We start from the raw sequence: 23,507 nt of genomic DNA on the forward strand, positions 1-23,507 counted from the left end.
TCCGATCCAAAACAAAACAATCACATTTCACTTCAAACTATGTAATATATTTCAGAAGGAAGTATCAAAATACAATGCTTTTCTTTTTTTTTTGTTCTGAAAAGGAAGACTGTTAGTGGCCAGATTGATTTGAGTATATAAAGGCACTACTCATGATAAGGAAGGAGGAGGGACATTAATTCTATAAAATAATGGAGCAGGTGAACAGTAATGGAAAACAGAGGAAATAGTGTGGTGGTATAAAGACATTTCTTTTAGCAGTAGGGCAATCTGCCAAAAGAAGGCCTTCCCTCTGGAGACAGGGAAGCAACAGGTCCATGCTCATGACTGAGATGGTAGCTGGAGGTGGGGACCCCAGAGACATTTTTGCTACCACTAGTTTCCATCCACCCATCCCACCAAGGTCTATTCTTTCAGACTATCAGTGCAACCATACTACCACAAATAACTCCTAGTTTGGAAGACTGGGACTGCTTTCTGTTGCAATCACCCAGCTGACAGCTGAGCGACTCTGTGCAGGAGGCTGCGAGGCAACAGAGCCCAGATCTGTCCACCACGGTCACGCTGAGATACAAGCTCTTCTCCATCTCATCAGGGCTACAGTGGGACCGTAGCCCTTGGCACTAGGATGAGGTGTTTTTCTTCTTGGTGAGTCAGTTTTCCACATCAAGGAGTTTTAAAAAAGGGGTGACTTTACCCACAGAGTTTTATCTGTTTTATCTGTTAGTTCACGTGGGCAGTTCTCTCTCTCCTCCTGTGCTGCTACAGCTGGGGACTCAGGACTCCCACCCAGTGCCCTTTATCACCCCACTGCTCTGCGCGTGCTATGCCAGCGAGCACCACCTCCACCATTGAGCCATCATGCTCAGCCTATCACCTCATGCTTTCCAAAACAAAAAGATATTTTCATTCATAACTTTTACTCCTTCCCAGGGGATGTGAGAAGCCTTGTTTATCCAGAGATCCCCTGGGCTACGTCTATATAAGCTCCAACCCCTAAAGGATCAAGTCGGCCAGCTAGAAGATATAGAGCAGACAATAAGCAGACCTTTGAGTCTATAAATTGGAGGTTGAATGACTGGCAAACAACTTCTCCTCATGAAAAATTATGCTACAGCAACACAATAGTAATGAGAGCCAAAAGTATGTCTATTCCTGATTTGTAGACCAGGTTTTAGTTATGCTATAATCCTCTCAGTATGCCTGCTTAGGATCCCGCAATCACACGAGTCATGAACACTACCCACAAATCGTGCGGCTTCCATGCCGAGCAAGCGACACACCAGATGAAGAAGGATGGAAAATATACATGTGGAATTGTTCTGGGAACTTAAAGCACACATAACAGTAAACAAAGCAAATATGGTGCAAAACCTGTTGCTATTTTCACAGCATTTGCGGAGCAAAGCTGCATAAATGCAGAAAGATGCATACTGCCTCACACCTTTCCTCCAATCCCAGCAAATTAAGCACAGCAGCACAAACAGCAGCAGTGAGAAGGAAAGGCTATGCAGAACAGCTGCCCCATTTGCTGCTGCACTACAGGTATATGTTTGGGTATGTGAGAGAGAGATGAATAAAGAGCATTAAAATTACTTTTTCTCAAGTCTCCTCCAGAGCCTCGGTTGCTCATGGGGAACTGAATGGGGAGAAATTCCCTTGGTGCCATCCTCCCTCCTCCAGGCACAGTCTAAGCCAGTTTGAAAAGGTTGCTGCTGTTGTCCCCTGTCCCACTTGAGGACAGTTTTCATGAAGCCAGTGCCAGTTTGGTCTGATAACTAAAAGGCTGCCTCTGCTCCCCACAGAAAAGGCAGTGCCGCTGTTGGATACTGGAGCACTGGCTGAACGAGAGGCACTACAGACAAATTTTGGCTGGTGGCAGGAGAGATGGCTGAAAGCCAGCTGACAGAGAAGAGCAATATCAATCTCTATGCTGGGGGAATCCTCTGAAAATGCTACTGAAGCAAACAGCAACCGCTAGCGGCACACTGGCAAACAAGACATGAATGATCTTGCACTCATGGAGGAGAGAAAAAGGCAAACGGCTGAACTGAAGTGATCAACATGAACTTGAACCGTGGCACAGGGCAAACATGTGGCATGCCGTATGGAAACTCAGAACAAAACAGAAAGCTTGGAACAAAATGAAATTAAAAATCTGCCTTTATTTCAAATTACTCCACTAAACATCTAACTGAAAATTGTGTTGAAGTTGACATGACTTTGTGACATGTTGTTCCTTGAAGACTGCCATTTTTCATTTTAAAAAAAATATTAAAAATGTTTCAATCTGGTTATCTTCTATCCAGCAAGGCTAGAAAACATTAAATTGTGAGCTAAAATATAACACCACACCATTAGTCAGCAACAGATAGCTGTTCAGTCAGCATCCATCATAATATTTTCAAAAATCCATAGATATCAAATGCCTGGAACAGAAAGACAGCAATCACTCCAAGCATGGATTCATAACTTTAAATGCGCTTGATAAATTAACTTTTTAAAGACAGGTCCCATGCAGCCTCCCTTTGTCTACTCTTTCTAGATATAAGCTATCTGGGAAAGTGTGATCAAATCTCCAAAACAGATGAGCCTTCTGTCTCTGTTCCCCTACAAACAAGAATGACCCTCACATAAGCTACACAGTCCTGAAGCATGATGGCATTCTGTATTCTGGGTTTTCTACAGAACAGCCTCACACCAAAGCATTCCTGCAAAAGTACCTAAACTGCCAAATTTGATGAATGGCTTATTTGATGAATGGATTTTAAGAAAAACTTAAAATTCTTCCTGTATAATTTCTAATAAGTATCTGAATTAAATCAGATCATGAAGAATTAGATCAAGAAGAGTTAAAATTAAGGATCTACAGATCTCTCCTATGAGAAAAGGCTGAGAGATCTAGGACTGTTTACCTAGGAGAAGAGAAGCTTCAGGGGACACCTCATCAATGTATATAAAAATCTGAAAGGAGGGTGCAAAGAGGACAGAGCCAGGCCCTTCTCAGTAGTGCCCAGTGACAGGACCAGAGGCAATGGGCACACACTGAAACACATAAGAAAAAAGCTTTGAGAGCGTTCAAATACAGGAACAGGTTGTCCAGAGGGGTTGTAGAGTTCCCCTCCTTGGAGATATTCAGAAGCCATCTGGACACTGTCCTGAGCAACTGGCTGTAGGCAGCCCTGCTTGAGTAGGGGGGTTGGACCAGATGACCGCTGGAGGTCCCTCCCTGCCAACCTCAACCATCCTGATTCTGTGATAAACAGATGAATCATCATCACTTACTGGAATTTACTGGACCGTATCTGTCAATAACACACCTATTTGTCCTATAATACACCTAAAGCCACAACAAGACTAGAGGGATAGCTCCACTAAGCTCAGCTACCAGGCCTAAAGCTAGCCCAAAAAGCTTATACGTAAAACCCAAACATACCTGCAACATTACAGTATAAAACCATATCCACAAATTTGCAACTCCCCCCCCTCACATTCATTAAGTTCACTGATGAGATTAGAGAACTAATTTCCATTGGCAAACTCTATGGCTATATCAGTGAATGACCAGAGTGGGAGCCGAAACCACCATCATCAGAGCCAAAGGCAGTGGATAGTCAGTTTTAGTTCTTGCTCTCTGTACTCTAAGGAATACTATAATCATAGAAACACCTCCTAGCTTATACAGTTTATTTGCCTGACGGTGTGAGATTCTTCTCTACAATAGTTTTTAACACTTGCTTTTGCCAAGTTAAAAGCAATGCATCTCATCTAAGCAAAATGAGCTCATTATGAGCCCCCTCAGACACTGTATTTTGCAGTACCCAATGGATCATGGTGCTGCATCATCTAACAGGTCAGGTGCCAAATTGTTCATACAACACGCTAGCCCAAAACCAGAGACAGCAACATAACAGAATCCCTCTGAGTGCTGGGCCCCAATACAAATACTCTCGCCACCTTGCTACAGCACAGTGTCCTTTTCCCTGATCAAGCCACAGCTGACCAGTCCTGGTATCTCACGGATGTGAAATGTGTAACCACTGGGTCACGCAGTAGTAATGTGCAAGGAATAGGTAAGGCTGTGGAAGAGTGGGAGTTAATTTTGGGAGTCACATACTTAGATGCAGCTTTACACCTCCGTAGTCCTCCAACAGCCCAACCTGATCTCCAGGGATCCCACTAGAGATCACCAGCCTCTTTCACCCTGTAGAGGACTTTGATAAACAATTCGAACTGCGGTCACCTGAAGGGGTTCACAAAAGGAAGAAAAGCAACCCTAAAGGAAGCTGCTGTAAAAGAAGTAACCATGATGAGAAACATGAGGAGAAAATGCCAGAAAGCTGATGCAATCATCCTCTCTCTGAACACCCAGTTACATGGGATGAGTTGTCCCAAAGACGACCTGCTGTGCTCCTACTTCTCACCAAACCCATTTGGGTTTCATATTTGTGGTGTCATCTTCTGCTGGGTAACAGTTTCTTTGTGAGGTTCCCTACATGAAACCTAAATGGCACAAAAGCAGATCTCATCTATTTCAATATTTTTCCAGTATATCTGCTTTCCATCTGTAAAGGTACTCAGATGTTTTCAGCCACGTTTCTATCTCAGAGAATGAACTGAGGAAGCCAGCCACACAAACTGCCCAAGATTAGGAAATAGAAAGCATTTCACAGCTATCTAAACCAAATAAAATACAAACCAGTTCCTTACTTTCAGCTTTAAATGCAGAAAAGACCATTAAACCAGTTATTTTAAAATAATAAGGCAGCACTAAAAAAATGAAGACATGATAAAAATAAGATTGTTCGCATACCCCTAGCTCGCTCACCATGAGATTTTTTCCCAGACACTTGTTATTTTTCTGCATATTTAAACACAGATGTAGGTGCTTAGCAACTATAAAACAAAGTCATTTACCTGAATAACTGAGTATAGATTAAGGTATTTCATTTTATATACGTACTTTTAAAATATTGTGTCTGTTTTATAATATTATTTAACACCTAGAGAGGTAGAATCCTCATATCTGGATTCCAAAACCAAGCCACTTATCTTTACATTTAAGCAATTAGGGATTTGAGTCTGCTATGTAGGTATCTGTGTGAGTGTACACATGTGCATTCATGGGTATGCATGTGTATATACAAGTTACCTACATATACAGTGGGTAAGAACAGAAAAAGACCTAGGAAAATAAATTATTAACATGTTAAAAGTATTGCATTAGTCTGAGAATAAATGCATTTATATAATGTAAAGGTCTGTATCATTCAGTGTATCAAGAATTGTTACAAAGCACAAAGAGTATTTTGTTAGAAATACCTGTATTTTAAACTGTAGAGAAACAGGAAAATCAGGAAAGTTTCATGGAGCCATTGCACTGCACCATTTCACCATTATTTCCAAACACAGAACATGGATTTATCAAGTTACTTGAAACTGTCTTCATAAGAAGTTTTGCTGAATGAATTAGTCAACAGTATATAAAAAAACATTTCCCTGGAGTGTGCATTATTTTCCACCACTTGTGAGCAAAACAAAGTTTTTGAAGAGGAATAAGACATTTTGTTACACTAACTGGTCTGGCTGAAAAAAAACAGGGTTTTTTTAAGCACACAAACTTTTCTTCAGATCTCTTACCTATTTGTTTCCTGTATTGGTCAACAGGAGTCCTTGCTGTAGAAGCATCTTTTCTACCCATCGTTTTCAATCCAAAAATCACTGTCAGTATCGAAGGAAAAAAAAAAAAAAAAAAAAAAAAAAAAAAGTTACTAAGGAAATCAATGACTTATAACATCAGAAAAAAACTGTAACAAGTAACATTACATGATTATACACAAAGATATAAGCCTTTCCAGAGTACAATGAGACACTAGAGTTAATCATCACTATTCTGAAGACTATTAGATAATTTCTAAACATACCTTTTCCCCATTGCAAGGGTTATTAACATTACAGAATGCCTGTTAGTTTGAATTTAAAAAAAAAGAAGGATTTAAACTGATTGCACTGTAATTCAGCATTTGCTACCACTGAATTACATTCCTATATAATTTTTTTCTTTAGTAAACCAGGGAGTGAATGTAGTATTGTGAGCTGCTTCTATTGTTGGCAAACACATGTACACTGTACCCAGGAGTCTGAGGCAGGAGTAAGCATGTGGAATGGAAGTGTGGAATGGAAACCCACCTGCAGACACAGCCCTTCAGCCACCCTGAGCAAAAGAGAAGAACAGATGCCTAAAACACAGCAATCCCACACTCTCCTACCTTCCTGCCATGGGCTCTAGAGGTCTGTGAATGCAAAGAAAGTGGAGAATAAAAATGAGAGCTGGGTCTGTGCCCATTTTACACCTCTCAGCCAAGGTACTGAGAGTTTAAATCACTTCTAGGCATTTAGGTATCAACCATCCTGACTCTCCAAGGGGCTTCTTATGTTGCACAGTGCAAGCAGGTGACATCAGGATTGCACAGGGAACTGCACTATCATTCAACCAAAGATGGGGTTATTTTTGTATTTTGGTGCTCTCACACCATCTGTGTAACTAAACAAGCACCATCTCAGTAGTGTTCTAGCAAACTCCCATTATACCCATTTACTAATAAGAGACCTTATGGTCTCTTATTCATCCCCTTACAGGGCTGCCACTCAAAAGATACAAGAAGGTGAACATGCCCAGTTTATCTCTTTTTCCATAGTCAAAAAATACCTGGCTTTCATGCTTGTTGCTCAAAACACTGGTTTTCAACCATTTTCGCTGGGCTGAAGACACCGCTCATCATAGTGAAGATAAGCCCCACTATTTGACCACCTCTATGACATAAGCATCCTGACATCAACCCCACACTCGCAAGAGGACTGACATTTTCAACAGTGTCAGATTTACCGTTCAAGCACAGAAGATGTACAACAACCAACATCTGCCTTTTCCCAACTGGCCTTGGTGAACATAGTGCCAAGGACAAACTTTGGCCGAACCATCCTGGGTAGCCACAAACCATCTGCAAATGGTGCACATATGGCGTTGAAGTATCTGCAGGAGTTCTGTTTTTCTGTTAGGCATAACCAGCTGCATTACAGCAAGACAAGCTTTCCCAGGCTCTGCCAAGGCATGCTGTCTGGGAAGCGCAACCCTTGAAGGCACTGTGATACCAAACCATGGGCCAAAAAGCATGCCAAGGCACTGCTGAATGGGCTACTGTCAGCATCCCAACCTTAAACATCCACCATTTTCCTCCACAGCTTCAAACAAGGTTTAAAGCATAGCTGCAGGAATGATCCCATCAGTTATTCATGCATTTTAAAACCACAAAGTTTCTTTTATCTGTTCTGTAAGAATTATTGACATTTAATGTCAAGTGACAAATCCAGGCTCTTTAAACTAAAGTGTGTGACACGGCCTAAAAAGAACTTTGGTGCTCAAAGTCAGCAACCTTTTTTAAAGGTATTCAGGAATAATAACAAGGTATAAAAGACTGCCATTAGTTTTTAATCTGAAATGGAAACTCAATTATAGTGTACTAATGTTTCCATACATTACTTTGGGTTAATTCAGAGAATACTCCCATTTTATGTAAAACACCAAAGCAGTGAACTGTAATCCACTGGGGTTTTTTTTCCCCTCTGTTATGCTTCCCATCTATTCTCTAGACTGAGTTGTATTTCTCACATAACATTCACATCATAGTAACAAGAGTGGAAAATAAAAGTACCGTTTGAACTTTCAGCTAGTTGAGGAGATAACAGATACATTTTTACACTGCAAAACTTCTTGGCTTCTTAATGCCACTGTTAAGATACTGTTTTGACTTGCCTTTTGCAATTTCAATAGCCTATTAATGTTTTGTAACAAAACATCAGCTGTGAAAGATGTTTGCAGTTTTAGCAGTGCCAATAAAACACAAGAAGAAAACACAGGCAAGAATTGTTTCCCGACTTAATATGAGCCACATGATGCTTGCATTTGCCCGCATGGCTCGGAATCACCAACTCCCGTATCTAGAACCTCGACTCCTCTTTGTTCTTCAAAGGGATGCAGTAATCATCATTCATTTCCACCGCTTTGATGGTTAGATAGCAAATGCCCAAGAAACCCATAGAGACATTAGCACATACAGCCGCAATGTCTAATAAGACAGCTATTTGCATAAAAGATCAGCCACAATTTAGAATGTGTTGTGATAGATGTGGAAAGGGAATAACAGCTCTATATTAGCATGTATGAAACCAAGATTGTTTTCACAATTTAATTCCTCAGGGACTGTGGCTCATCACCTTCTTGTAAAGAATCCTGCATTCCCTGAGGAAGCAACTTGCCATGAGCCAGAGTTAAACTAAAATATGGATTAATAAGAGATAATATTTATTATTTATGAACCTTGCTGTAGGAGTGGTTTCCGATGTAACTTTCTGATCATATTTCTATAAAGGAAAAGCCTGGAACATTTACAAGTCACGAAACAATTTGAAAAGCGCCTTTTCCCCATTTAAAATCAATGTGGTCATCCTACAATAATCGATCATCTTAACTTTAAACGAAATTTGCAGTCAAGTCTTTCCCAGCTGTCTCTGGCTGCTCCACTGCCTCCAACGTCAGTGAGTGGAGGATCTGGCCTTTCCTCCATTTTCTTGCCAAATTGACGGAATGGACAGCGTGCCATACTGCATGCACCCCAAGCAGCCTTCAGGTCCCTGGAATTTTACTAACTACATAACCATTTAAAAAAACCTATAAAGGAGCTTGTCACTGCCCTTTTTACAGGCTACTAAAAATACTTCAAGAGTAATTTCAGATCATCTGAAGGCAATGTGAGCCCTCCTCAACTTTCGAGCTCTTACAAAAGATGGTTTTAAGAAAATGAAGTGAGGCCCAATGAAAAGATGTTTTGTTTATTGCCATTTCAGATATACTACAAGGTCAAAAGACATCTTTGGTTTTGTGGTTCCCTTCACTATTTTTCACCCTCTTTCTCTTGTAATGCATCTTTGAAGGCTTACACCCTTGGAAGAACACATGACTTTTCATCCTCTTTTATTCAAAAGCAGTGGCTGATGATAATTATTACATGCAATAAATCGCCTATTATCACCTCCAACTGTCAAAAGCATTTTGTGAGATAAGTTCTGAATGTCTATTCAAGTTCTGGCCACAGGAGTGTTTAAATCACAACTTGCTACTCTTGATGCATACACAGCCTGTACCAGCCACAAACAAACAAACAAAATTAAATAAAATAAACATTAAAGCAATTACTTTAATAAAATAGAAACAAACTGTGAATTACTTTAGAAATACTAATAAAAAACAAGTACAGGGACTATATAGCACAAAGGTTGCACTTTGTGCGTTTGTGGTGCAATACAAATGATTAATGGCAGTGATAAGGCTTAAAGTGTGAAGCAGGGAACACTCAAAGTTCTACATATGTGCATGTGTACAAACTTTCTTAGCTATTATGTTTGATAGTATGTTTGTATTCTTCAACAATAAGCTGCCTAAATATTAAAAGAGTGCATGTGAAAGAAATGATCAATGAAACGACTGGTTTTGTACCTGAAGTATAGCTAGGCAGTTGAAAGAAAAGTAGTAAAACTTCAGGGTAGGAAAGAAAGCACAGAATGTAAAAGTACTGGACCAAGTCTTCATCTGTAATTGAAAATGCAGGTGAATGCACAGAGAATATCTGCAATATCTGCATATATGAAGAAGCACCTCATCCTTAAGTGCAAATGGGCATCTAATCTAAAAATTTTTTTTTTTTGGATGCAATGCAGGTTGATAATTTGAATGCATAACCCAAATTATTCTTTAATGTGATTAAAAGTTTACTGATGTCAGTGAAAGAATTGCTCTTTTACCAGTTAATTCCATAGCTCATAGTTTAATAAATAATGATATTAAAACCCTTAAAAGTTACAAGAGAGCATAAATAGCCTGTTTCCCTCCTCTGGTAAAATCCAAGGAGCACATCAGATCCTCTGTGAACATCAAGTTATTGCAAAGAACTGGTAGCACTGTATTTAACATGGGAAGCTGTCTGCATGTAGGTATTTTGGAAACCATTGTTGTTGCTTATTTTAATTGGCTTTTTTTGGTGTACTGCTCAAGTACAGTAACAAAGGTCTGTCTGCAGCAGTGGAAGAAATGCAGTGGAAGTACCCTGCTGCAAAACTGCAATAATAAGGCAGCTGAATACTTTAACCATACTTTAGCCGAGAGAAAGAATTTAAAAACCTTTGCTACTACTACTTAAAGAAACTATACAAACAAACAAAAAAACCTGAAAAAAAAAAGTTATATTCATGTTCTATTGATAAGTCTTGAAGTAGTCTTCATCATTCCTCTGGCAAGTCTCTCTCAAAGGATAAGAGTATTATTTCAAAAGAAAGAGTAACTGCTCATAGTGCTTCTTCCAGAATCTAGCTCTACTTTCTTTGGGTATTTACTTAATTTTCTTTTAATAAAAATAAATTAACATTTCTTTACTTAATTTAACCTTGAAAGCAGCAGAGGTGATTTAAATTCAGTTAAATTTATGAAAACGAATCAAAAACCAAGGATCCGTAACTCCAGTGGAACAAATATTACTAAAATAATCTTAACTTTCTACAGAAGGACAACAAACACTGCACCATATCCCAAGATTAAAACCATCTAGGAATTACAACTTTTGTTCTGACACATCTCAGGCTATTTCATAGTTTCACGTAAGCACTAGGAACAAAACACACATTGTTACTTCCAGCAAGTGCCCTTTGCACTCTAGGGAAAGTAGCTGCTCTGTTGTTACAGAACCCATAAAATTAGGTCTAAATTTATGTGTGGTGCACAGGTAATAGTCCATATGAATACTCAGCATATTCTCCTGGATGTTTTGAAATCCTGAGGCAATACATTATGAAAAATAAATTTCATCAACAACCCAGATTAGTTCCACCTATTTTCAGGAAGGTAAGCGAGACACCCAAGTCATGCAGGAGGCCACCTCCACTTACTTTGTGAATGAAGAAAGAGATGCAATAGTAAGGAATCCAGATTGCCTCTGGCAATCTTGCTATGCTCCTAAACCTTCCCTAAGTACCTAAAATTTGGTGGGATTATTTAGGCCCAAGTATTTGCATTTGCTCCTCTAGCAAAAGGTCTACTTACTTTTGCTAGACATAAAATGTTTCTAAACATCTTAAGAGTTGAAAATATTATCAATAAATGTATTAAGGACAGCCAGGAAAAAAGTGAAAATTTCAAGGATCACAAAACCCGACTAAGATTTTTTAAAAATACTTCATATTTAGGTAAATTTAGGGTTTTTTAAGAAAAAGAGAGGCCATTAAAAATGTCAAAGGTTCCTTCCATTCCCAGTAGAGTACAGTTTGTCACAGTTTCTACAGGAAGAAGAATCAAAATGTACTAGGCCAAAACTCACTTATAAAAACATTATACTTGTTCCAAAACCAGTACAACATTTTGCAGAAGAATATTCCTATTTGTAGCAATTCAATGCACCTTACACTTATTTTTCATTATTAGGATTTGTTATTTGCCTTCAGAAACAAATTCCCTACTTACTTCAGAGCCGAGCAGAGCTATACCATCTGTGAAACATATTCATTTTAATATGAAGACAGATCTTCATCTGAACAAATTTAAAACTCCAAACGTTCAAAGACGAACTTTTTTTTTTTTTTTTTCATTTTTATGAATATATGACGGCATTGGCATGTCAGGAAAATATCCTTAAAGAAGTTCATGAAGAAAAAAAGCATGTATGTGGTTCAATACTGCCTTGCCAGACAGTTCAAAATGTAGTATTTCCCAGAGGAAAAAGTAATCTCTGCTAAAGGGAAAATTACACTATAAATGACACCATATGCAGTATTTCAGAATAACATTCTTCAAAATAACAGAATCTGTTTAAACTCTTTTTTTTTGGAGGGGGTACTATGGTAGAAATCAGAGCTAAAAGTGTAGGAAGAGAACAGGCATCCTGCCCATGCTGATGCCCAGAGGCACATCCACTCAGGATGGATACAGCCTCCACGGCAGCAACTGCAGGTGATGTACAACCACCTCTGCGGTCTGGGTGAGTATGGAGGACACCACCACCACTTCACAAGACAGAAATGAAGAACACACCTTCTGCCTCGCAAGTTAAAAGTTTGTTGAGTCAAGAGCAACAACGAGAAACAATTATTTGCTTCATCTCAGTAATTGAAGCGTCAGCAGCGAACATGTTGTGGTTCAGTTAAATCCAGGCAGTTTTATTCCCTCTTTGATCCCCACTACACACCCCTTCAGCACTCATTTCCTTTGATGAAGTAGGGAATAATTTCAGTAACATATAAAGCTAGAGGTCACAGACCTTATATTTCAAAATCAGCTAAGTCTGCCTAAGCACTTCACTTCTAATATGTTATAGACACAATTCTTGAATTTATAGAGCACCACGTGATTTCACTGAGGTTTTACACCAAAACCTCAGAAACTTTGTTTTGCCCTACTAGGTGTTAAACAAGGGAAAAGAGACTTCTTTCCCTTCTTTAAATCAGAAAATATCCCCTCTACTCTCCCCCCTCTTTAGTTTGGGGAATTGATAAGAATTCCATTTTTTCCAGATGTTGCTCCTTTTCTGGGGCTGCCACAAGTCATAGCTTGTTATAAACCTGGGTGTTTTAACTATATGCACTTGTTAATTCCTCACTTCTAGATATTACACTTAGGCTCATATTTGACAGAAATTAAATTCTTATTCTTCCTTAAATGAGAAGAAATATTCAGGGAGTAATTATACTTCCCTTTAGCATATCCATCTTAAACTACAGTTCACAACTATCCAGAGGATGGGAAGTCTGTTTCACAACATTTTCAGTATTGCAAAATGGGATAATGACCTTCAATCGGAATAGATCTTGTAACTTTTGAAGCTATTCACACACACACACACACACACACACAAAATTAGAATAAGTAATTCCATGCAGATTTTTTTTTTTCTATTTTGCCTCTTTTTTTTTTTTTTTCATTTGCATTATCTTGGACCATTAAAAATATAAAATTTCTAAGTGAATTATTTATAAATTGAAAAAGCTTCTTTGAAGTAATATATCAAAACAAGACAATTTGAAACTGGTGGAATTTTTCCTTTCCTCTCACGCCATTTTTAAAAAAATGCTTTTTGAAGTATGTTAGGCTGTTCCAGCTTATTTTTTCCCCCCATTAATTCTAATATTGATATCCCATCTATTTTAACTCCATTTTCATTGAAATTTGTCTACCATCCAAGAAGGAAAACAGATCTCAGCACACAGTTCATTCCTGCTTGACAATCAATCTATTAACTGAAAACCAGAAGAGAAAACAGCCACAAATAAGCCACACAGGCACAAAGCTGAAGGGCAGACAAATGTGCCCTTCTGTTATATATTTCCCTGTAGTATAATACAACATCCCATCACACACGACTTCAAGTTATAGTAACTGCTAAGACTGGTCACCACATTTATAGCCTAATGACTGCCTCACTTCTTACCTTGAGCAAGCATACGAAAGTTGAAAGCAGGCTACAAATGACAGCAGCAAATAGCACCCCAGTACACACAGACCTAATCGTAACACTTCAGCAGAACTGAATTATTAGTTTCATTACTAAATCTGGTGTTTGAAAGGACTTAAAAGGTAATCTTTCCATCCAGCGTTCATAATGAATGTGGGTTTTTTTCCTTTCTCTGAAACTACTGTAGCTCGATAAGTATTAAAAAGACTGATCTAGGAATCGAGAAAAATATTTTTATGCCACTTTTGTGGTCTCACATGCTGTATGAGACTTTCAGGAAAGCAACTCAGCTTGAAACAAATCTATTCCAGTCACCAGGCAAAAGAAATAGTAAGTGTAAACTTTTAATTTGGTGGTTTTGGTATTTATGTTTTCCTCTATTTTTCAATAACTGATTAAAGACAGAATAACCTATTAATCTTCACCATAAAGATCAGAAGATAAAGCTCATATGTATTTCCTTAGCCTTATTACATAGTTTTTTGTACTTTTTTCTTTAAAATTGTCTGAGGTGAAAACCAGTAGATTACATTTGATATGTTAACACTGTTAAATTCGGCCCTACAGTACTTAATCATGAGCTTAATAATCAGGCTTAGTGAACAGACCCATTGATGTTAGCAGCAGCATTTTCAAAACCAAGGCCTACTCTACTGGTTTTGAAGCATTAGGCCATAATTGGGTGAAGAGTTTAATACTGCTTAAATAACATTGGCTCAAGTAGTTTCCAAAGTAGTTCAAAACAATAGGTCAAGCACACTCTCTGCAGATTGTATCTAAATTGGTCAAGACTTGGCTCTCCTGAAACCTACCTAGAGATCCCATTAAAGGTAATGATTTTTAAGATAAAGATTAAAGTAATAGCGTACATGATACCATCTCTTGAGGAGCTTTATGTTCTATTTGGGCAAAAAGAGAATAGAAGATCTTGATATCTATCAGAAATCTAAATCTTGAACAAAAATTGAATTAAAGGAATGGATCAAAATCAGGCTAAAACCTTTATATGCGCCAAATGAAAAAATAAGCTTTGATAGCCATCAGAAGATGTGGTAAACTGTTTACTTGCCTGATTTTAAGGCAGAGGAGACAAACATGGAGTGCAGCTGGGAAGAAAAGGCAACAAAAAGAAAAAATGTCAAACAGCAGAAACGTATCAGCTGAAATAACAGAAAGTCATGTGAACTTCTGAATGTCCCAGATGCAACCATTTGTGCAAATGTCTACTTAGGCTCTTTTCACAGCTTTCCCCATAAGACCCCAGGATGGGAGGAGACTGTCCCCATCTATTGCCACTGCTCCTGAACAGTGTGTGTGTGTCACAAGGAAGAAATTTTGCTGCATTGTTCAGGAGAATGCCAAAGCAAAGGATGACACCAACTGAGACTAACACATTGACTAAAGTACTCTTTCGAGTGTTTCAAGTCACGCAGTACACGTGAAATTCTATTTACTGTAAAAACATAAGTGAAATACAGAATTGAACACTTTTTCATGGGTTGCTGGCTTTTGGAGATGGCACATTTTTAAGACCCTGGGTTCTGACATGTGAAAGGTTGGCCTTCTCTGGCCTAAAAGTTACCTCTGATGAGAGATTCCTACACCTCAAACTACTTAGGAATGGGATAGGATGGAGTGGAATTGTTATGAGAATCCTAAAAGATATAATTTAATGAGCAGCTATCATCTTGTGAGCACTTCTTCAGAAATTCTAGCCTGAGATAAAATGGTAATTTCCTGAGTGCATCTCTCTAAGCACTAGGGGTTGCACATGTCCTCAGCTAGAGTCAAAGGAGAATCTATGCTCCAGCACTGCCATGAAGTTTTATTAGGAGGAGGGGGATGCACTGCCTGAAATCTAGCCTTGTAGACTGTGTACGACAAGAAAAAAACAACCTGCTAGAGCATACAGTAAAGTGAGTTCAGGCTGGTTTTCATAAGAACAAACAGATTCAACAGTAACACAAGCTGCTGGTTTGTTTTCTTCCTGCTACAATTGCTCAGTCTGGTCACTATTGTACCAAAAGCTGTACAAGCCTGTAATAAAGCTTAAGAAGTTTAAGGAGAGATGGGTCAGCTCTAAAAAGGCCTTTAGCTAAGTTGCTTCTGCTTTTAACTTCCAAAATACTCTATCCCATGCACTTAGCTTTACAGCCACTCCAGTTGTTCCCATGCTGATTTTTTTTAATAAGGTGAGTTAATGAAAATGTATACCAGGCACAGCAGAGGGAAAACATCTCTCCAGGCCTTCATGATTTCCAGCACTGACAGTGCTTGAGTCCGAAGGCTCAAAAACAGTCAAGAGACAAGTTTGGTCAGAGAGCCATTGCCCTGAGGCTTCTTCCTACACACACCATTCCCTTCCCTTGAAGGTCTCCTCAAGGTACAGTACGTACTCTATCGAGTCCTTCTATGGTCAGAATACAGAACTGAACTGAGCCTATGCAACATAGATTACTTGTGTGCAATAAATGACAGAATGCAAGTGCTTTGAATTCTTTACTTTGCATATATGGCTATGTTTTAGTATGGTACCCACATTTAGATCATAATTTCCATGGGTCTATATAAACATGCATGAAGATAAACAGACTCTCTTCCCATGTAGAACTGGAAGAATTCATCCAGAAGCTTTGCTTTGTAAATCATTTCAGATGTATTTTACTGAAGCCGTAAAGGATATTAGCAAGTGCGCTGGGACCTTTTGTTTTAAATTACTATGATCTGTTACTCTAACAGAAGTTACTAATATTATTTAACCCCACTGGTGTACTTAAAATGAAAATAGTTTGAAGTTTTTTTTAAATAGGTTTTGGGTCTATACTAATCATTTTTCCAGAATACCCTCTTCCTGTTTATCTTGTTGGTCTGCTGTTTTGTATACCCAGAAAGATACCAAAATAACCTAGGCTTTCAAATTATCCTATCTTGCAGAATAAAAAAAGAAACAGAAATCTAAGAAGTCTTCGTTAACCTTTTGACTAAAAATTATGGATTCATTCATAAATTAAATAGCATATGTCAAAAAATTTCAAAGAAAATCACATCCATTCTTGCTCTGATCATTTTATGATTGCAGAATCAAAAACCCCCAAATATTAGTTGCTGCAATTCTTTGTGGTTCCATTAAAACCATCCTTAAGTTTAATCACACTGAAGCCTAAAGTTAAAAAATCATATTATAGAAAGCTTTCTATGATGTACATATACAACAAAAAGAGACAACGATTCCCACACCCTCTGTAATGGGAAGAAATGACAAATTCACACAGATGCAGCATGGCCTTGCCTAGGACACTTGACACTGTATCTAGGAGGGGCTCTGCTCTGCAGCAGCCAGGCGGGGCATATAGTAGAGCTTGTTGTGGTCCAGGTTATCGTGGTAAGGTAGCCACGTGGTCAGAAACATCACAGCAAGCTTGTTCCCACTCTCAAGCCCACCTACCAGAGGTAGCACCATTAACAGAAGTCTGTCTTTCAGGACTTCCATCATACTTCCAAATTTTTCGGGATGGGATTTTCATACAAACAACTAGATGCAACATTCCAGCACTGGTCTTACTAAAGGGATTTAAACCACCCTCCTACCACTCTGCCCACCTCTTCTGAGCAGCACCAGCTCTTCCTGACAACTGCCCTGCACTTGAAAACCCTCTGGCTACAGGAGCTTCTTCACAAACCCCAAGTCTTCCTCCAGTCATAGCTTTACAAGATAAAAATCTTCCATTCTGCACACACACTCAGCATTCCTTCTTCCTCAATGCATTTGCAGACAAACTGCATTTTAACAGACTCGTGTTACCATGATCTCAGCCATGCTTTATACTTTATCCCTTCATCAATCCAGCAATCACTGAACCATCTATTGTTTGTCACTATTGCTTCTATGTTTACACGCAGACAATTGACTAAAACAGCAAAAAGCAAAAAAGCATCACACCAAGACAAATGCTGGGGAAAGTCCCCACAAGCTCTCATCCATTGACAGTGGCCTCCAGCCTTTACTTCTTAGTGCTGGCAGCTCACCAGCTCCTTATCCATTTTATTGTTACTGTACAGTCCTAATTTTTAATTAAATTTTAGTTGAGTAACAGTAAATCACGGACCTAATCAAATTTAAATGCTAGCTATACAAATAGTGTACATTCAGTCTGACAGCCAAGACACAAAATGAAAACAAGGAATACACTGCTTTAGGTTAACTGTTTCCTTTTGACAAGAAGGTAAGTAATACAATACTTGTCTAGCAGCAAAGTGATGCAATCTTAATTGGAGACAGCATAATCAGCTCCACACACAACGAGAGCAACACTAAAACCACATACTGGACAATTTCTATGGCATACATACATGAAAGAAAGATCTGTGGTTTTTAATATGATCTTTTGGGCATGATGGTTTTTAAGAGAAATTCTCACCTTATGGTTTTGTCTTAAATAGAGATGGCTATATGGTTAATCCAAGTACTGAAATGTCCAACTTGACGGTACACAAACAAGTTGAAAACATATGTAATTTAAAAGTTTAAAACACATTCAACTTGAAACTATAGGGGAGCGTCATAAACAAGCTTTGGGTATCTGAGAGACTTTGAGATGTTGCTGACTCCAGGTGTTTAACCACCTTGCTGCCAGTGGTGAGCAGCCTGTAAAAAAGAGCAAGAAGAGGAGGTATGTTCTGCCCCCAGGACCCTGGACCCCATTCCCATCCTACACACCAGCACAAGCCACCCAAAAAGAAATGCGGATTAAGGTGAGGGAAGCATAGTGAGGTGCAGGTATTGATGCCTCTTCTGTACAGACTGCAATCTGAGGGGTGGGGAGAAAGCGACCAGCTGGCAGCATCTTAAACCACGGCATCTAAGGCTTCCAAAGCACATCTGTCAGAGCCATTCGTGAATAAATTTGAGCATAAGAGTTTGTAGAATTGAGAACTTCATATGCAAAGATTACAATGAAAACACAATAGATAAAAGCACAAAAAGCTACAAAGGCTGATTGATAATGTAAATGTGAGAGGGAATTATCATGGGTAAACTTAACCTTTTCTTCATTTACACCACACAGCACAGCCGGAGAGAAAACAATTGAAACTTTGAAATCTACTACATTTCCAACTCAATCTGTTTTCCCACTATAAAACCCAGTTCATAACATAAAAGGTTATTTTGTTCCATTATTTATTTTATTTCAATTGAAATACATGAGGGTAAATTTGGTTTTCTGGCTAGAGGCACCCAACTACAGGCAATACAACTCTATCTTTTATTTTGTTGTCTTAATAGAAATAACAGCATTAGTTGCTGACAACAAACATGTACAAAATGGTGTGCTTCACTTTGCCCTCTGGATTTTAACTTCCCAATACCATTCTCAACATTCACCTAGTGCTAACCTTTGCTCTTTCCCTCTCTCATACTTCACCCTTTTTGGTGTAAGCGACTTCTCCATCATAAGCTTCTGCTGTCAGAAGTGTCTTTCCCCATTTATTCACTTCACCAGCTCAATATCTATTCCTGGATTTCTATTTCACCCTCCTTCTCCTGTCTCCCATCCTTCTTTACACCTGCTATTGGGTTACATTCGCTAATTCGTAACACTGTGTCTTTCCAATTCTGTCCTGTTTTTGATGTTAAAACATACTGGATCAAGGACGATGCCAAGAACAATCATGACACATGAATAAACAGTATTTTGTTGATGTATGAATTATCCTATTTAACACTGCAAGAAGCCCTGGGACACAATAAACTGTACTGTATAAAGCTCCACTGTATCATTGCAATATGTGCTTAAAGAGGCAAAAGCAAACTTAAAAATCACTTAACACTGATTTTTAGCCTCACTATTAAAAAAAAAGCAGAAGAAATGGGAAACAAAGGGATTAGCACTGTCCACGTCAAGAATGCCTGGAATAAGCGTTTACTCAACCCACCGAATTACAGGGGTATCTATGTGCACCTAGTAATACAAAAGCACTTGGGGTGCCTTGACATTTTCCCATGACCTTCAAAGATAATTCTAATGAATAAAAATATATCAGGAATCATAGGCAGTTACAGATAATATGGGGATATTAAAGCTGCATTAATGGAAGTCCTACTTGGAAAAACACATGCAAGTGCTTTTTCTCCTTCTGTAGCAGTACCAGTGACAATCTATGTTTGTCATTACATGAAACAGAGTTCCCTCCTAAATGGCATACATACACCTTTTCTGGAACTATCTTTCCTTCTTATCGTCTTTCCAAATTGGAAAAAAAAAAAATCTTACCTGTTTATTCTGTGTGTCAAAAAATACTTGAAGACTAAAACTGATTATTAAAGAGCCATAACATAAATTGTTTCTTCATCTACTTTACCAATGACACCATGATGTTTATGCTGTGCATAATACTGCAGTGATATATGAGATCATCAGCTTGGTAACTAAAAACAGTTTCACTGTGCCTGTGATTGATAAACTATGGAAGTATTAAAACATTAAAAATGTTAATCTTTGTAATAATCTCCTGAAAAGTTTTTCTATTAATTTAAACCATCGATCATTTTAATATTTAATCATTGCAGACTTCATTTGAAATGAGGATAGCCATTCACTGAAAAGCACTTCATTTTTTATTTTTAAAAATGATCAGCTTGTTATGTATTCTATAAATCTCTTCGCATTTTTCCTCAATAAAAAAGTAAAACTCCAAACAAATGAAAAAATGTACAAGAGCAGAAAAATTTAAAGCAGTTTGTGTCAGAAAACATGTACTTTTGCAGTCCTGTTTCCCAAGAGTAACTATTACAACAGCAGTATTACAAGAGAGTCGCAGGATTGAGTGAGACTTCTACTGTAAATGTAAATCATTAGCTTCTTTGTCTACACCTTACAACCATCTATGTTTCATTCTCTTTATGTATCTAATAACACATAAACATAACAATTTACTTATGAAGCATTTAAATATTTACTAGATTGACTCAGCTCTCCAGGATAATATTAAACTGGTTTAGGGTTTATTAACATGTAACACCATTTTGTAACATTAGCCTGCTTTAGCAACATATAAAGACTTTCCAGAGTACCCTACCCTAGTCTGTAATTCACAGCTGGTAACTTGTCTTGCTAATGAAAAATTTAGATTAATATGGAAATATCCCACAGAAAAACAAAACCCAGAACTTCCTAATTATGAAAAAAATCTCACAGAAACTCCTAAAATTCCAACTGCAATTAACTGTACTTAATCTTGATGGTACTCACTTTTTTTGGAAAGATTTTTAGACCCATGTAGGAAACAAAAACTAATTCACAGAAATTTCACAGAAAAATCCAATGAAAATTTTTTCATTGCACTGTAAAAAAAACCTTGTTTTCTACGTAGAGTCTCCTAAATTGGACGTTTTCTGGAGCTACTGCCATGAAGTACAATGAGCTTAAATCATCCTTTAAGACTGGGCTGCAGGATTTGACTGGAGTACTTGAACAAAGTAAATCCTAGCTATACACTGGGCAGTATCATAGATTAATATATTAGCTTACATGACTAGTCTTCATTCTTCATTTGTGACCAATAGCAAGTTAGAGGATTTTCCCATACCTGCTATAAAGCTGGCACACAAACTAGCCTCCTTTTCTGAAGAGACTGCAGAGTGTAACAGTAAGAGCTATGAAGTTAGGGAACTGGCAGAAGTGCATAATGGAATCGTCCAGTGCATATAAACTTACTCTGTATAGTTCCAAGTTTATGAAAATAATAACAACAATAACAACAACAACAACAATAATAATACAGTAATAAAAGCCCTGCCTTTATTTTTGATTTTACAAAGAAAAGTATGTATCTTGTTGAATATTACCTTTTGATAAAGTCTGTTTTTAAGGAAAGATGTATGGAAAAATCCTGTTCATTTAACGTGATGCAGTAATTGAATTCAAGAGCTCAGCTGCCTGCATCTGAAACGGAAGGGATAGTCCTGTTTTTATGGAATTTAATAGAAACACATATATGTGTTTGTATGTATATCAATATAAAATTTATAGTTAATTATAAGAGGAGTTTTACCAATGCTAACAGGAATCTCTGTTTTAGTCATCTTAAGTAATCTTTCAAAACCTAGTTATTTGAAGAGTTCCCACATCTATGTTGAAACAACTAGGTATTTTCTATATTGCTTTTGCAGATACAACATGCTATCTTAGACAAAGAAGTCAATTGTAGAATATTGTTATAATCTCTACTTGGTTAAATTAATAAATCACATTCACGGAACTACAGGATTGTTGATGCTGGAAGGGACCTCTTGAGACCATTTACCTGGGCTCATCTACCACTGCTCAAACAGGTTCATCTATAAGACATAAATTATCTAACTGTAATTTATAAATTACAAAACCCTTCTACATATTGAAGCAAGGATAACAGCAAAAAGCGAGCAATTACATTTTCCTAAAAAAACCCCTGTCAACTGTTTGCATTGGTGTGACTAATTTATTTCAAAGTCAACACCACTTCTTTGTTTTCTCTATGCTCACACTTACTGTACTGACCTGAAGTAGGCTTACATCTTCATGGCTTCCATGAAGACACAAAACATGTTCTAGAAGGGCAAATTGTACTAATTCATGATCAAAGATAATCATGCCAACAAATGCATCTGCCAAATTTTTCCTTAGTAAGCAGACAAGCTATTTTCTAAGCAACAAAGCTTGTCCCTAAGCGCATCATGTACCAAGAGGTGAAATGGTTCAGCCAAGGATGACATGCCAAATAGCACTACATAATAAAAGGTTCCATTTTCCCCATGCCTAGACAGTTTTGTGTACCCCTAAAACATCACTTTCTACAGTTTTCTACTATGGCAGTCACACATCCATAGCAGAAGATGGAAGAAAAGTCAACATGTCTTCAGTAATAGGTACCCTTCATTCTGATTAGCTTTTTAGGAATGATCCTGGTCCCCAACAGCAAAAAACTTGACCCTGTATGACATGGAATTTAATTACTGTGTGCGAACATGTGTGCTGTACATACAGACCAGTTCTACCATTAGCTCTTCTAAAGGGGTTTGCTAGTACTACACTCTCTCCTCATAATTATGTAGGCTAAGGCAAGGCAGAGAGTACTTTGAGAGCTACATGAATATGCTGGCAGAAATCCCTGCCAACACTTCACGTTTAGAAACGTTGCAGCTCCCGTATTTCTGTCCAGGATTTTCTGAGCTAACCGTGACCAGCACACTGTGCAGAAAACACAAAGGAGTCCAATGTATCCGGAACACATCATGGCTGCAAGGTAAATACAGCCAGCTAAACAAGCCCGGCTTGTATCAGATTTACTGCATACGCACAGCTGGCCAACCACATAGAGCCCTGACAACACACCGCGCATGTAGCAGCTCTAGCACGTCCTGGTCTCACTGCGTGTGGGGGGTCAACCTACACATGCACACACACACACACATACAGAGCAGCTGTTTGTCCAGCTCCCAGACACCCGGAAACCCCACACAGACGGGGTTTCACATACACATACCCAACCACACTGCGATGGTTGGCAGCACACGAAGGCTTGAGCTCCTGAGGGAAAGCCGTGGAGTGTCCTCACACCGGAGGCACCACAGGCGTCTGTCAGCTCAGCCAACCTGACAGCCCCCGGGCCAGGCATCGAACCCTCGCCCAAGAGACGCCCCGGTAACGGGTTTACTTCGCTCCAAATCGACCAGTCACGGCCCAGTGAGGGACCCTGCCTAACAGCACCTGTGGGCACAGGGGAAACAAGCCAGGCAGCCAAGGAGCGCTTGGTACCGCGTGAAGTAGCGCCATCAACCCCGGCCCTGAGGGGAGCGGCCCGCTCCCGCCTCCGGGGCACAGCACATGCGGCCGGCGGGGGGGAAAGACAGGGGGGCTTTTCCCGCCCACGCCCAAGATGGCCGCGCCGGCCGCGGCCGCTGACCCCTCCCAGACCCTC

General features: G+C 38.8%; 1 protein-coding gene across 3 annotated transcripts in view; it reads right to left on the minus strand.

Annotated features, from left to right (window-relative positions):
* TRIQK (triple QxxK/R motif containing) overlaps positions 1-23,507 on the minus strand; it is a 64,372-nt gene that overhangs the window by 40,564 nt on the left and 301 nt on the right. The window contains exons 1-2 of one of the 3 annotated variants that reach the window (XM_026842934.1): positions 22,088-22,122; positions 5,641-5,721 (exon numbers count right to left, since the gene is read on the minus strand). In XM_026842934.1, the coding sequence (XP_026698735.1) occupies positions 5,641-5,701 (61 nt within the window). In that variant the 5' untranslated portion in view covers positions 5,702-5,721; positions 22,088-22,122. Of the gene's footprint in view, positions 1-5,640; positions 5,722-21,396; positions 21,495-22,087; positions 22,123-23,507 lie in introns of those variants that run through there. The other 2 variants (XM_026842933.1, XM_026842935.1) reach the window with 2 other exon arrangements.

This window comes from Athene cunicularia (assembly GCF_003259725.1).
Source record: "Athene cunicularia isolate RWA chromosome 2 unlocalized genomic scaffold, athCun1 chr2_part1, whole genome shotgun sequence".
NCBI classification, from domain to species: Eukaryota; Metazoa; Chordata; class Aves; order Strigiformes; family Strigidae; genus Athene; species Athene cunicularia.